At 38.4% G+C, this 16,380-nt stretch overlaps 1 protein-coding gene across 1 annotated transcript in view; it reads left to right on the top strand.

Annotated features, from left to right (window-relative positions):
- The window catches only part of atg5 (ATG5 autophagy related 5 homolog (S. cerevisiae)), a 52,821-nt gene extending 49,752 nt beyond the window's left edge, over positions 1–3,069 (top strand). Inside the window, exon 8 of the mRNA XM_061717576.1 lies at positions 2,040–3,069. Coding sequence (XP_061573560.1) covers positions 2,040–2,176 — 137 coding nt within the window. The 3' untranslated portion in view covers positions 2,177–3,069. The remainder of the gene's footprint in view (positions 1–2,039) is intronic.
- Positions 3,070–16,380: the final 13,311 nt, after the last annotated feature.

The following is a 16,380-nucleotide window of genomic DNA, read 5'->3' as shown; positions in this document are numbered from 1 at the left end:
ATTCGGACGTACTATTAAGAGCGCACACGGCACTTCCTGCCGTAGGGAGGGGGGCAGCGCTCCGCTCTTTCCCCTTTATTCTGGCCCATACAAGATTACATTATATAATATTATTAAATACGAATATTATAATATTAATATTATATTTGATTATGATTACCTACTGTTAACTGGCTGTGACCTCTTATGCATCTGCACTTTATAAGATGTGGTTTTATCATTTTATTGCTACTTTGTTCCTCTGTTATTGTTTTGTATTCTGTCTTTTAACCTTGTGATTTTATTTGTTTTGACGTGCGCTGCTGCCTTTTTCTGGCCAGGTCACCCTTGTGAAAGAGATCTTTGATCTCAATGGGCTACTACCTGGTTAAATAAAGGTGAAATAAAATGTAATAATATTATTATACTTAATATTATACTTATGACATATACGTATCACTTAGCAACCAAACGCCACTGCATTGCATTGTGGGAAGTTTCTGCTCGGCTAGTGTCCATCAATCCACACTAAAAAAATTCTCCGGAATGAGTATGGATAGAGCAAACTATTGAGTACGTACTAATGTCTCGGACGCACTAAAAAATCTCGCACACTCATTTTCCATATTCATTAGGGTGGAAGTATGCGATTTCGGGCGTAGCGGATGACTTTGCGAGATTGACTTAGCCCGCCCCCCCCTTCATCTGATTGGTCCATATTTGATAGTTCCCCGAAAGTCACCAAATTTTGCACGCAAGCCAGACCTGACGAAAAATGTGATATTTAATGGTTTGCATTAATGGGCGTGGCTTAATGGCTCAACAGCGCCCCCTAGAAAACTTTGTGCCTCAAGCCCCACAATACGGTTTGACGTACATGTACGAAAATTGGTACACACCTGTATCATGTCGCAACTTAAAGAAAAGTCTCTTGGCGCCATGGCCGAAACCGAACAGGAAGTCGGCCATTTTGAATTAATCGTGTCATTTTGGCGCAATTTATGCCATTTCTTCAGCCGCTTCTTCATCCGAACCGTAACGTGCACCCAGGTGTGTTATACATCAAAATGTGCGTCTCCATCTTGCGACCATGCGCATTACTTTTCTCTTTCAAAAGCGTTACCGTGGCGACGCTAGACACCAAAAAAGCGCGCCCCCCCTTCATCTGATTGGTCCATATTTGATAGTTCCTATTTTCTGCCATAACTTTTGAATGGTTTGATATAGAGAGTCGTGGCTGGTGTCATCCGCTAAATGTCCAGGCCTGAAGAATCTACATGCAAGTAATACAAGCGCTTCCACTGCAGCCTGAACATACACAAGGGTGCGAGGGCCCGTTCATCGCTGCTTGCAGCTTTAATTTATTTTTGAATTCTTGCTCTCTACTTGGCACCTCCCATTTTTCCTGATGCATTCACTCCTCTGTATTTGAACTCATATGGTACGTTTTTCCCTTGCTGCTTAATATTTCTATACTTTCATTACTTTTCTTCCTGTTTTCTCTAATCACAATCTTTAATATCGTCTACTTTGTTTTCCTTTTCTAATACATTTTCTAATACATTCTTTCTAATAAAGTGTGACTTTTTTTTTATGACCAACTTTTTATTGATTTTCAAAATAATTTTAGCCCATGCGAGGTAGGATAACAATGAAAGAAAAAAAATATTTCAAACACTATTCAAGAAGAGCATCAAAATTTCAAACATATACTTGTAACAGTATAAAATGTGTCAAAGGAGGATGCTCACCAATTATAATCTGCACTGAATCCACCCACCCTAACCCTTTATTGTCTTGACAAAATACATTCAAGCGTTATCAGACTTAACTTAAATACTACATGAAACACAATCCTTATATGAAAAAACAAAACAAGCACCAACAAAAAATAGAAAAAACACAAAAATACACATTACAATTACATCTAACTCATTTTTACAAGAGAGAACGTGCTTTCTGCACTGCCTTAGATAAGGCACAAAGTGTGACTTTTAACTGCAGCAGGCGTTTCAGCATGGATGACGCTCCTCATCATCCTGTCCCTTGTCTCCGTCCAGGTGAGCAGAAGCGTTACCAGGTGGTGATCCACGGCATCGAGCCTCTGCTGGAGACTCCTCTGCAGTGGCTCAGCGAGCACCTCAGTCACCCCGACAACTTCCTGCACATCTGCATCATCCCCGTCCCCACGGATTGAGGCTCCACTTCAGCGCATCAGTGTCACCATGACAACGCACCGGCCAATCAGCCGACTCCCTGGCCAGCTCAGTCAGATCCAGTCACAGGTTGGGCCCCACGGTGGAGACCAACAGGAAGAATATCAGAATCTTGATGACGGTGAACAAAGAACTTGAAGGAGGTACTTTAAGAACCTCCTTTTACCATTGTTTTGTTCACTTGTACTTCTATCCTGCCACTACCACTACTACTACTACTACTATTACTACTCTCTTCCCCTCAGAAAACATGTTAAAGGATGAAAATAACTTTTTGGCCTTCTTTCTCTTGAGCAAGGAGAGACGTTACTTTGAGCACGCAGATGGCAGAATGAGAGGAGAATCTGCTTCTTTTTTTTTCTTTTTCTATGTCACATATTCTCCGCCTCCCCCTGTACTCCTCTCTGAATAAAAAGACTCCATTGGGAGGAACGGAGGTGAATGTAGGCTGTTTTTTTTTTCTTATTTCCCCCCCATCCTGCTGTCAATTTCCCTCCTGATCTAATGAAAGACTCTCCCGGGGACGGGGCTGTGTTTGGACGTGGGATATCAAGTCTTGCTGAAATTGCCTTAGTTACTGCAGTTGTACGTTCTTGCTTTACATGCTGTCACAGAGTTTACATCGCAACCTGAAACATTGTTCATCGACTCCAAAAATCTTAGATTTAAATGTAATCAAATTCAAAAATGCTTTATTAATCCCTGAAGGGAAATTAATTAATAATTTGTTAATTATATTGTTTGATTTGAAAACTAACGAATGATGTTGAGTTATATAACAAGCACACACAATGTCCAAATTGTTGTACTATATGCGACTGTTCTTGATTAGCATTTATTTTGTTTAACTTAAATATATTGTATTTCAATATGATTTTCTGTAATTATTCTTTAACTGATAAGTTGCACACTCGTCAGTTGTTGATGCTAATCTGTTTCTATCAAAGCCAAACGTGTAAACTAAAACATTTTGGGTGTATAAGCTAAAAGACGAAGCTACGCTTTTCTGTTTTTAACTTGTTTTGATCTTTTATGTAAAAGCAGGTGCTGGATTTACAATGCATCCGGAAAGTATTCACAGCGCTTGACTTTCTCCACATTTTGCTATGTTACAGCCTTATTCTTAATTTGATTAAATTGATTTTTTTCCCCCAAAATTCTTCACACAACACCCCATAATGACAATGTGAAAAAAGTTTTTTTGAGATTTTTGCTAATTTATTAAAAAATAAAAAACAAAGAAATCATATGGACATAAGTATTCACAGCCTTTGCTCAATACTTTGTTGTTGCAGCTTTGGCAGCAATTACAGCCTCAAGGCTTTTTGAATATAACGCCTCAAGCTTGGAACACCGATCTTTGGGCAGTTTTGCCCGTTCCTCTTTGCAGCTTTGCAAGGTCCATCAGGTCGATGGGAAGCGTCGGTGCCATTTTCAGATCTCCAGAATCAGATTCCAGTCTGGGCTCTGGCTGGGCCACTCAAGGACATTCAGAGTTGTCCTGAAGCCACTGCTTTGAAATCTTGGCTGCGTGCTTGGGGCCGTTGTCCAGCTGAAAGATGAACCGTCGCCCCAGTCTGAGGTCAAGAGCTCTGGAGCAGGTTTTCATTCAGGATGTCTCCTTACATTGCTGCATTCATCTTTCCCTCTATCCTGACTAGTCTCCCAGTTCCTGCCGCTGAAAAACATCCCCACAGCATGATGCTGCCACCACCATGCTGGGATGGTAATATGGTATGGTGATGAGCGGTGCCTGGTTTCCTCCAAACATGACGCCTGCCATTCACACCAAACAGTTCAATCTCTGTCTCATCAGACCAGAGAATCTTGTTTCTCATGGTCTGGGAGTCCTTCAGGTGCCTTTTGGCAAACTCCAGGCGGCTGTCATGTGCCTTTTACTGAGGAGTGGCTTCCGTCTGGCCACTCTACCATACAGGCCTGATTGGTGGATTGCTGCAGAGATGGTTGTCCTTCAGGTTCTCCTCTCTCCACAGAGGAACGCTGGAGCTCTGACAGGGAGACCGTAGGGCTCGTGGTCACCTCCCTGACTAAGGCCCTTCTCCCCCAATCACTCAGTTTAGACGGCCGGCCAGCTCCAGGAAGAGTCCTGGTGGTTCCCAACTTCTTCCATTTACGGATGATGGAGGCCACTGTGCTCATGGGAACCTTTAAAGCAGCAGGAATTTTTCTGTACCCTTCCCCAGATTTGTGCCTCGAGACAATCCTGTCCTGGAGGTCTAAAGACAATTCCTTTGACTTCATGCTTGGCTCAACTGTGGGACCTTATATAGACAGGTGTGTTCCTTCCCAAATCATGTCCAATCAACTGAATTTACCAAAGGTGGGCTCAATGTGGAGCTTTATGGCAAAGGCTGTGAATACTTACAGGACTGTCTCAGAAAATTAGAATATTGTGATTTTCTGTAATGCAATTACAAAAACAAAAATGTCATACATTCTGGATTCATTACAAATCAACTGAAATATTGCAAGTTTTTTATTATTTTAATATTGCTGATCATGGCTTACAGCTTAAGAAAACTCAAATATCCTATCTAAAAAAATAAGAATATTCTGGGAATCTTAATCTTAAACTGTAAGCCATAATCAGCAATATTAAAATAATAAAAGGCTTGTAATATTTCAGTTGATTTGTAATGAATCCAGAATGTATGACTTTTTTTTTATTGCATTACAGAAAATAAAGAACTTTATCACAATATTTTAATTTTCTGAGACAGTCCTGTATGTGCATGTGATTTCTTAGTTTTTTATTTTTAATACATTTGCAAAACTTTCGAAAAAACTTTTTTCACATTGTCAATATGGGGTGTTGTGTGTCGAATTTTTGAAGAGAAAAATGAATTGAATCCATTTTGGAATAAGGCTGTAACATAATAAAATGTGGTAAAAGTGAAGCGTTGTGAATACTTTCCGGATGCACTGTACTTTAGGTTGGAGGCTCTGAGAGACGTCTAGGTATTTTAGGAAGGTAAAGAAAGCATTATGTGAGGAGGACATGGGAAAAAAGGCAAAGAAAACTTGTCACATTTTGAACAGGTGTTGATTTCTCTCCATAAGTGCAACACTTCAAGCTGGTTTTACTGACTGTTTTTGTGAGATTTGGCCTGAGCTTCTTCGCCTGATGCCAAATTAAATGAGCATCTGGTTTTGCTTATATGAAAGACCTTGGCCTAAGATGATGAGACAATTAGCTTTAAGAGTACAATCTTTCGGGGGCCACATTCTGCAACTGCTTTGTATGTCTTATCTCAGTTTGTGGACAAAAGCAAAACTGACAACAGCAGACTAGACGTTTGTAGTTATGTAAGTGGTAGTTACATTTGGATTAAGTTCATGTCGAGACTGGCAAAGTAAACCTCCCCAAACAGCAGCTTTAACAGCTTGTCATTTTTTTTTTGTACATCTGTTTTCACTGAAATTAAAAAAAGAAAAAACATTCAACTGATACAGTTCAGCGTGATTTAAAGCATTAAATGTCACCCTACTGTTGCAATCAATGCTGTCATGACGTGAAGACAAACTTAAAAATACCTTCACTTTTCTTTCAAGCCAGATTTTAAACAGAAACATTTTATAAGCCCCCCCCCCCCCCCCCAAAAAAAAAAAAGCATAATACCACAATGTGAGCACCTTAAATTATCTACTCTCATCTCTGTTCGCACATTCACTCAACTTAGGGCTGGGCGATTTTGGACAAAAATAAAATCCCGATTTTTTTTTTCTCTGAAAACCTGATTTTCGATTTCGATTTTTTTGGTAAAACTACAAAAGACAATGGAATAAATTGTTTCAATTATTTTATCTTTATTTTTAAAGAAAAATGGCAAACAAATTTCCCTATTGGGAATGAAGTGCAATTGAAAGATACTGTAAATCCTACTGTAACGTTTACAATTTTCTTGGCAAAACAAAGATGACTAGATGAGCTCTGTCTGTAATGCAGCCAGCTGCAAAAAAGGAAAATCGATTTTCCGATTTTCCTTTTTTTAACATCGTCTTGATTCATAAATCCGATTTAGATTTAAAATCGATTAATCGCACAGCCCTAACTCAACTGGACACAGCAAGTGTTGCCAAAAGTCAACAGTAGTCATAGCACAACACAAAGTCCTCACATAATGGCAGCAGAAACGCTGCACACGGTTCAGTGTGAGTATAGATTTGTGAGAGAGCAAACATATTACATTTTACATTTTTTTTTACTTTCATCTGATGTACATTCATTTTGGAAATAAAAATAAATTAAAACATTCCTAAATATGATGTATATGCTTCCGAAATATACTTATATATTTACTTATATATACAATAAATTATTTATTCATTCATAAAAAAGCATTACTAAACAGCATAAACAAATTCCTTTCTCCTGATTTCTTTGACTTGCTGTGGTTCAGGCATCTCAGAAATAAACAGTAAAGGAAATATCTGCAACTCTGGAGCACAAGAAAAGTGAGAGTGTGTCCTTTGTTGGAATTGCGTGGAAAGATGAAGTAACCTTTTCCTCTGGTGTTTGACCAACTTTTCACTTTATCCATCTCTTTTATGTATTTTACTGCTGACACTCACCATCCCTCCTGCTCTTCATCTCTCCTGGTTAATTATCTGTTGGCATCCACTTGCTGCTAATGAGACCGCTAAACTGTCCAGACAGGCCTCGGGTGTGTGTGTGTGTGCGCGCGTGTGTGTGTGTGTTGGTGTGTTTTTTAGCGTTGAAATGCGCAGTGTGAGTGTGTGTACATAATTACAGACATCATTTATAGCCTCCCGCAGGAATGTGTGTGTGTGTGTGCACTCGAAGATTTCCAGATTTACACATGCGCTCGTCTGTTGTCACGCTGCCAGCCCGATAATTTGAAAAGTATGCCGTGTGAGTGATGTCACTCATATCATCACTTCAGGGTTTTCTCACCGCCGTTTCAGCAGCCGAGCATGATGGGACAACAGGTTTATGGGGTTGAGTCAAGACCTCGCAGCTTCACGTGGGGTATTGTGTCTATTTTGTTTTTTTCTTTTTGTTTTTTGAGCAAATGTGTTTGTATACTGTGGTTTGAGAGGCCGTGATGAAGAGTCTGTCATCTCGCTGACACACGCTTTAATGGGATATCCAGAGCCATCATCTAACCCCCGTACTGTACGACCCACCGAGGCGAAGGCTGGTACATGAAATAAAAGGAGCGTGGGAGTGCGATACTTAGTGAGGTGTATGGATGGAATTAGTGAAATTGCAAGCAGAGATCTATTTCCATTTCTGGTTGACATGTTTTTGACTTGAATCAGAGCTGAAAACCTCAAATCTTATTATTTGGTGGGGGGGGGGGGGGGGGTTAAGACTCACAATGACGTTTTCTCTTTTCTTTTTTTTTTTGGCATATTAGGACTTAAAGGTGAACGTAAAGTAGATTCATATGCTTATAATAGTCAAAACAGACGCTTTCCCCCGTGAAGCAACACCTGTGTACGGATCCCACATCACACTGTTTTCATCCTCAGAAACTTCTCAAAAGTCCAAACTAAGGCCATTGTTTTATTTGCGGCGTATTAATTTGATCCAGCTTAAGGTGGCCACATGCTGCAAGATAATCGGGTCCAGTTTTGGTTCCAGTTCTTCTGATCATCTGTGAAACAGATGATTGTGTCATGTCCGTGTGGTGCGAGGTGTGTTAGGAGTGATAGAATCTGCTCGGGGGAAGGTTTTACCGGCAAAGGTGTAAATATCCAATGCGGTGAATATTTGCAAACAGAAAAAAGAACTGCGCATGCAACCATGTGGATGTTTTCCAGGAAGCAAGATTATGAAGAAATTAACTACATTTCTTTTTCTTTTTTTCTTTTTACAGCTCAAACACTGCCCATGTTGCATCTGCTTGCAACCATGAATGGATTTTTTTTGTTTTTTTTTATTTTTTTTGTTGTTAAGCTTTAATCAAAACTGTTAAATCTAGTGTGGTTGTTTTCTTGTTTTCTTTTGTTTACCATTATTTTGCAAAGACCAGCCTTTAGCTTTGGTTTCCTCAAATAACTTTACAGTTCATGCTGACATCACCGACATGTGGACGCATCTTTTTTTTTACTGTATGACGGATTTGTTGTTTTCGGTGTTGGCCTCTTGTCGTCTCAGCAGTTGGCCAGTTGTTGGAATGAAAGAACGAATCGTTGAAACAGATCCGTCTCATTGCCATTAATACTGTAGATAATTTTCACTCATCTGTTGTAGGGCTGGGCGATTTTGGACAAAAATAAAATCCAGATTTTTTTCTCTGAAAACCCGATTTTCGATTTCGATTTCGATTTTTTTGGTAAAACTACAAAAGACAATGGAATAAATTGTTTCAAATATTTTATCTTTATTTTTAAAGAAAAATAGCAAACAAATTTCCCTATTGGGAATGAAGTGAAACATACTGTAAATCCTCCTTGAGTTTAGTAAAGTGACAACATTTACAATTTTCTTGACCAAATAAAGATGACTAGACGAGCTCTGTCTGTAATGCAGCCAGCTGCAAAAAAGGAAAATCGGAAAATTGATTTTCCGATTTTCCTTTTTTTAACATTGATTGTGATTAATAAATCCGATTTAGATTTAAAATCAATTAATCGCACAGCCCTAATCTGTTGTTCATCTTCTTCCAAAATACTAATTTTCTGCACTTTTTACATTTTTTTATTTTATATAAAATAACCAGACCATAATAATAATATTGTTTGTTTTGCTAACACAGCTCATCAACGGTTTACTGTAACCCAAGGTTATTGTTCCTAAAATCGAAACTGTTGATGCTACTTAGATGTAATTGCTATAGCACAAGTTTTCATTGACAGTTTATCCATCAAAACCAAATGAGAAAGCACTCCCCCATTTGATCCAAGAAACAGCAAATAAAAGCCCAAACTATTTTACCGGACGGCTGATTCTCATCAGATTCCGTGAAACCAGTCTTTCTCATAAACAGACACTCACACACACTTTTACCATCAGTTCAAACCACAAACTATTCCCACCACTTCCACTCAATCCCCTACTGTCCTGCCTAATTCTGTGAAACCACAGCCTCCCTAACACATGTATACCCTATTTGTGAAGACTCTCGTCGACATAATGTGTCGCTTTGACCGAAAATAAATGATTTATCCGGACCTTAGTGTGTAAATCACAAGGGACAAACTGCTTTAATGTTTTCATGAATTACCATGACAACTCACCGTGGCTAAATGCTCTTAACAGGTTTGAACCCTGTCTGTTTTTACTAAAGGGTTAACCCAAATTTTCAGCTGCACAGAATCCCGGTTTCCACCTAATCCTGACTTCATTTAAACCTTGGAACCAAAGTCTCACTTTCCCGAAATCCCCTCTAAATCCATATTCAAGTGAAACTGGTCCTCACAAACGGGGACCAACAAGTGCACACACACCCCGTTCTGCTTTTTTTGCATCTCGGGGGGGCCGTGGAGCTCCGCCGTCTGATGCACAGCAGAACGGAGATCAAGAAGATCAACAGATGAGAGCAATTAGTGATGAAGAGGAAGTCATGAGTGTGTTTCTCATCCCAAGCCATGCACAAACACGTGTTTGTGCAGACACGACATCCATATCGTATAAAGCCCTTTCTTCTTCTAGGAGTTTTATATAGTGTAACTTTATCAGTTTTAATTTCCACTATTTTGCTCAAATCATTTTTCCCAATAATGCTTTTATTTCATCACAGTATTAATGGGTGTAAACTGCTTTTGAATTCAGTTTCAGAAACGGTGTTCAGCTCTTAAATATTTCACAGGCCTTCAGACGGAAATGACTACTGTGTGTGACTAAAGAGTTTTCTTTTCTTGTATTTACACAGGATTTCAGTATTTAAATCTTCATAATTTCTTCCTTTATTTGAAGTAAAACGATTGCATACTAACACTAAATTTGTCAGTATTACATTGTTTTTATTACATGGTCATCGTGTTTGGATGGCGAGGGGGAGTGACAACATAGGAGAATTTTTTATTCTTCTATTATTGTCAGATTTCAGCTCTGCGATTCCATCTCAAAAATCCCCGACTTCTTGTCGTAGTTTCAGGAAACACCAATAATGAAAGTTATCACCACACTTGATCAGCATCCCTTGTGATTTATATAATTTCTGGGGGGTTTGGTTTCTCTGTGCTGACCTTCTAGTTTCAGTAAAAAAAAAATGGTAAAGTTGTGGCTGTTTTTCTGGTATCGGCTCTATTTTTACATAAAGGGGGAAAAGCTCTTTACTAAATCGACACCCACAAGACACCCAATGAGTTTAAAGCTGCAACAGAAGGTTTATATAAACTACTCAACTTTAAACTAATGACATGTACATTTCTAAATTTTAGTTTAGTTTTCGGAATGCTTATTTGCCTTGAATTATATTATCCTTTTCCTACAAGTGTCACGTTTGTTTTCACTTTTTTTTTTTTTACCCGTCCAAAAGAGAATCTCTGCTCATGTAACCAAAACTGTTACTGTGGAGATAATTGAGTCTGACGCTACCACAGCTGATTGACATGATTTCTGCAAGAAAGGAGTCAAGTTTCCTCAAGTGGAACCAGGAAACACCCCAAGAACCAAAAGCGTGTATGCGTTTCTTTGTCTCTCTCTCTCTCTCTCTCTCTGTCTTCCTGGCAGTGTGACACACACACAGACAGACACAGATACAGACGCAGACACACATCTTCCTCCCTGTGGTTCTCTCTCTCGTGTTTCAGAGGACCGAGGGGCTGGATGTCCATTTTTTAACGAGAGCGACAGCCTTTGAAGTTTGTAATGATTCAAAGCACTCAGATCCCCCCCCTACGCCGCCCCCCCCACGCACACACACACACACACACACACACACAAGACAGCCCCACTCAGATGACACATTGAGAGTCTGTTGTCTAATGTGTCTCCCTTTTATCTTTTATACTGTTGCCCCTTTTTCTTTTCATTCAAAAGATAAAATCACTCAGTCTATCATTTTCACTCTCTTCCTCTCACCACTTTCTTCTTTTGTCCTCCTCAAATGACGTACTAACCACCACCCCCTCTTCATTTTTTTTGCTTAGTGCTATCCGGCCTAACGAGTAAGATGAGATAATAATGCTCGAGCACGTCGGATGACAACGGGATCAGCATGACGGAACAGAACCGGCACAACGTTTGCAGCCGGATAGCCGTGCCGAAGGAGAATGATGACTTAACAATCACAGAGAGCAATACAGACGAGGACATTGTTATTCATAAATCACCTTTAGTCTTGGCGTTCCTTATACTGTATGTCTAAATAGAGCAGACTATTTATCAACCTCTTAAAAATAAGCCCCTTTTCACATTAAAGTGCCCGTATTATGCCTTTTTTATGTGTTTTCTTGACGTAGCTACCGTTATTTTGATTTTATCATCCTAGATTTAAAAGAAATAAACAAATTGATGTAACTGTACAATATGCTGGAATATTCCAGTGCACAAAATACTTGGTTTTCAGTAGGGCTGTCAAGAATCGATTCGATTCCGATTCTTAAGATCAAGATTTGATTCGATCCGATTTGATTTGATTCCGATATTGATTTGGGTTAGTGTTATTAAAACTGTTTTTTCAGCTGTTGCATGAATTATATGACTGCTAGTATTATATTGAGATTCAACAGCAAGTATTGGCAGCTAATGATGCTGTAAGGACCAATCAGCTCCCAGAATGCTGATAGAACTGCTTTCAGAAACATCGTGGGTCAGAATTATCAAACAGATCCAGGGAGGAAACAGAGACGGATGAAATCGCTTTTATTTTTTCCCACATTCCGTTTTTATTTGTTCCATTTACGTCTATTTTGGTTTTTAATTTTTGAGCATTTGGTTTTTAGCATTTTTTGCAAATGTAAACCCAAGACAGTATATAAAGTAATGAAATATAGACAATTTATGCAATTATAACCTAACACTTTAATGTTTTCATACCTTTAAACATATTTAAAGGCAAAAACATGGCACCAGTTATTCTCGTGTCCAACAAAACATTCCTTTTTTGGGGACAAACAAAAAAATAAGCAAAAGTTGTAATGTAATGATGAAAAAAAAAATACATACCAGTAAATAAATAAAAAAATAAATCGATCTTTAAAATATGAATCGATTTTTAGGAATGAATTTTAGAATCGATTTAGAATTGGGAAATCGATTTTTTCAACACAGGCCTAGTTTCCAGGGTACCGAGAGAATTTCTTCTTTATTTTTTTAATATTGGCTCTCCGTGTCCTCACACGGGGTCAAACTTTCTCATATGGTAATATTGCAAAAGTGCATATTCAAAATATGAAGGGCCTCAGCTGCGAGGGCAAGGTTCAAGTATCTTTTCCACCTCCGCAGATCTACCAGGACGACTTACTGGACATTTTGCTTTGGTTTTCCAGATGTCTACGGAGATGTGTGTTTTTGCTTGTGTGGGAAAGTTGGACAGTCATGGTTCAGTAGATGCAGTGGGCCAGCAAATGTACCTTTTTTCTTTCTTTCTTTCTTTTATGGACTGCTTTAATGTCAAGGCTTAGTAAGTAACTTGGTTTTTCCAAAAGGAAGTTGAGATACTGCTCTTGCTTGGAGGTAGGGATGGGCGGTATGGACTAAAAAATGTATCACGATAATTTCTGGCTTTCATCCCGATAACGATAAAAATGACGAAAAAAAAAACAAAACAATTCAACTCCACTTTTGTAACTATAAATCTATTAGATCCGCCATGTTTGTTACACAAAAAACTCATCAACCGGAATCTTTCTTTCTTTCTTTCTTTCTTTCTTTCTTTCTTTCTTTCTTTCTTTCTTTCTTTCTTTCTTTCTTTCTTTCTTTCTTTCTTTCTTTCTTTCTTTCTTTCTTTCTTTCTTTCTTTCTTTCTTTCTTTCTTTCTTTCTTTCTTTCTTTCTTTCTTTCTTTCTTTCTTTCTTTCTTTCTTTCTTTTATGGACTGCTTTAATGTCAAGGTTTAGTAAGTAACTTGGTTTTTCCAAAAGGAAGTTGAGATGCTGCTCTTGCTCGAAGGTCGCGTGCCGGAAATGCAGTAAACTTCTGTGTGTTATGCATTCTAAGTAAAGGCTCCGTGGTTGAGTCTCAAATATTTATTATCTGTCTCATCCCTAGTGTATCTCATAATTAAAAAACAAAACACTAATTTTCACAGATAATCACATGAACCCTGACTCTTGGAAGCTATGAGGTCAAACATCGTCAGCTCTTGTACTTCTGAGCTGCAGACGTCTCCTAACACGGCCTGTTATCGGGTTTCCTGGTTTCTTTCATCTACACGTATAATCACTTTCTCTTCAGGGATTAATCAAGTATTTTGAATTGAATGAACTCTTGATTGTTACAGAAAAACATATACATACATATTAAGTTTCTGATCCTTAATCTTACACAATAGCAGATAATGTGCATTCACTCAACAGAGACGTCGAGCTTTCGTCTTTGTTGTCGCCATGAACGTGTTTGAAGGAATTTTAAATATTGAGGTAATTTAAAGGAAATGTTCAAACGGCAGCATCAGTAACACGTTATGTTGGAGCTGCGTATCTGTCCAGCAGGAGGAGTTGTTAGGCAGGTAGAGATACAAATAAATAAATAAAAAAGCACAACTGTTTCACTTAATTTGGACTATTATAATTAACCTGAGGAGTCAGAGTTAAAGTTTCATTTTCTCTGACAGAATGTGCCTCCTCCCCCCTCTTTTTTGAGCAGATGTCCAGTGACGGCTGTTAATCTAAGTGTCGTGAGTTTGATGAAGTCTTTACTAATGAGTGCTGTGAAGTCTTCTCCATCGCGTCTCCAATCGATTCCAGAGGCTCTTTGATCTGAACTCTTAACATCCCTTAACCGCCTGAGACCTGGTGCAATGTTTTTTTGTCGCTGCTTTGGGCCCTAAGGAATTAAATACTATAATATAGACAAAAAAACATGATCTTTGGAGGAGGTCTCGGGAGGTTAAACTAAAAAGAACTGATTTTTTTTTTTTTTTTTTTTTTTTTTTTTTCACCTCTGTATCTCCATATCAAGCAACAGCTTCAGCCCAAAATTCAGAGGTGTCAAGTAACGAAGTACAAATACTTTGTTACCTTACTTAAGTAGAAATTTTGGTTATCTATACTTCACTGGAGTAATTATTTTTCAGATGACTTTTTACTTTTACTCCTTACATTTTCACGCAATTATCTGTACTTTTTACTCCTTACATTTTAAAAACAGCCTCGTTACTCTATTTCACTTCGGCCTTTAAATAAAAACTATCCAGTTAAATTGCTCCATCCGGATAGAGTGAATTTGGTTGTGGTTGTTTCAGATGTTCTGGTCCAGTTTTGTTCTTACATCCGTTCCCTCAGATTCCTGCAACTAAACTTGGATGTACATTCCAATAAAGGTTAGGATAAATGATAACATGCCTCTGAAGTTTGACTTTTTGCACCATTACAATACTTATAGGCAACTAGTCATCATATCTCCTGCTCTCTGAAACACATGTTAATGCTCAATAGTACACATATATGCTTCTTTAATATATTTGCATTATACTAAGATACATTCATTTTCAATGGCTTTTGTCCTTAATGGCTTTTTTGCCCCTTACATTACTTTTACTTTTATACTTTAAGTAGTTTTGAAACCAGTACTTTTATACTTTTACTTGAGTAAAAAACTTGAGTTGATACTTCAACTTCTACAGGAGTATTTTTAAACTCTAGTATCTATACTTCTACCTGAGTAATGAATGTGAATACTTTTGACACCTCTGCCAAAATTACACAAAATTATGTAGACGGGGCAATTAAAGTGCTCAAAACTGACATACACACTTTGGGATGTGCAGTACTCCATGCACGCTCACAGAAGTCCAATAAAACACACACACACACACACACACACACACACACACACACACACACAGATGCACAGGCAGGTGGTCAAGGTGGTCTGAGAAAAAACAACAGGCATGCTTTTCCCTGGAGATTCTGTCTCCCTTACAGTCATCCGTTTACAAACACACATGCACACACACACACATGCACACACACCCCAACCTGTTATTAACCCTGCCGCCCTCTAATAGGCAGTTGCTGAAGAGACAGAGTCGGACAGACCCAGAGAGAAACAGAGAGTATGACAAGAGGATGTGGCTGAAGGGGCTGGCGAGCTATTACACTTTGATCTTCACCTCTCTGATACACACACACACACACACACACACACACACACACACACACATACACACACACACACACTATTAATAACCACTGTCTCGCTTTCCGCTTGTAGCCTCGGGGTGAGGACATCAAATTTGCTACCAAAGTGTGTGTTGTGGTGCGGCTCCTGACTGTCTGCTATTGTTTGCCACAAACTGGTCAAAGAATAATGTCGACTTTAAAGTGACATTTAGTGGCCTCGTTGTGCGTCTTCCCCTGCTGAGTTTACACAGCGATGTCACACGTGCACTAACAACATTCACGTGCTCAAAGGAACTCGCTCACGTCTTGGACATTGATTGGAATATGTATGATGCAAAGAATAAAAGCGTTTTGCAGATGGTGTCAACGTGTCTTTTCTCTTAGGAGTCGACTACGTCGCTCCAGTTTACCACAATATGTAATCTGATCAATGTGCATCGAGAAAAGGTCAGCACTTCTTCCTCTTTTTACACAAAAATACATACAGGACTGTCTCAGAAAATTAGAATATTGTGATTTTCTGTAATGCAATTACAAAAACAAAAATGTCATACATTCTGGATTTATTACAAATCAACTGAAATATTGCAAGCCTTTTATTATTTTAATATTGCTGATCATGGTTTACAGCTTAAGAAAACTCAAATATGCTATCTCAAAAAATTAGAATATTCTGGGAATCTTAATCTTAAACTGTAAACCATAATCAGCAATATTAAAATAATAAAAGGCTTGCAATATTTCAGTTGATTTGTAATGAATCCAGAATGTAGGACATTTTTGTTTTTTTTAATTGCATTACAGAAAATAAAGAACTTTATCACAATATTCTAATTTTCAGAGACAGTCCTGTATTTTGAAATATATTACCAATTATATGTGTGGCATAATTTTCAGATTCTTACACTTTTCAAACCCCATTTCAAACAGAAAGAAGGACATTCCCAATTATTCCTCTATTAGTA

Source organism: Cololabis saira, chromosome 3 (assembly GCF_033807715.1).
Source record: "Cololabis saira isolate AMF1-May2022 chromosome 3, fColSai1.1, whole genome shotgun sequence".
Taxonomy (NCBI): domain Eukaryota; kingdom Metazoa; phylum Chordata; class Actinopteri; order Beloniformes; family Belonidae; genus Cololabis; species Cololabis saira.
The sequence above is the reverse complement of the archived record's forward strand: the minus strand, read 5'-3'. Positions and strand labels throughout refer to the sequence as shown.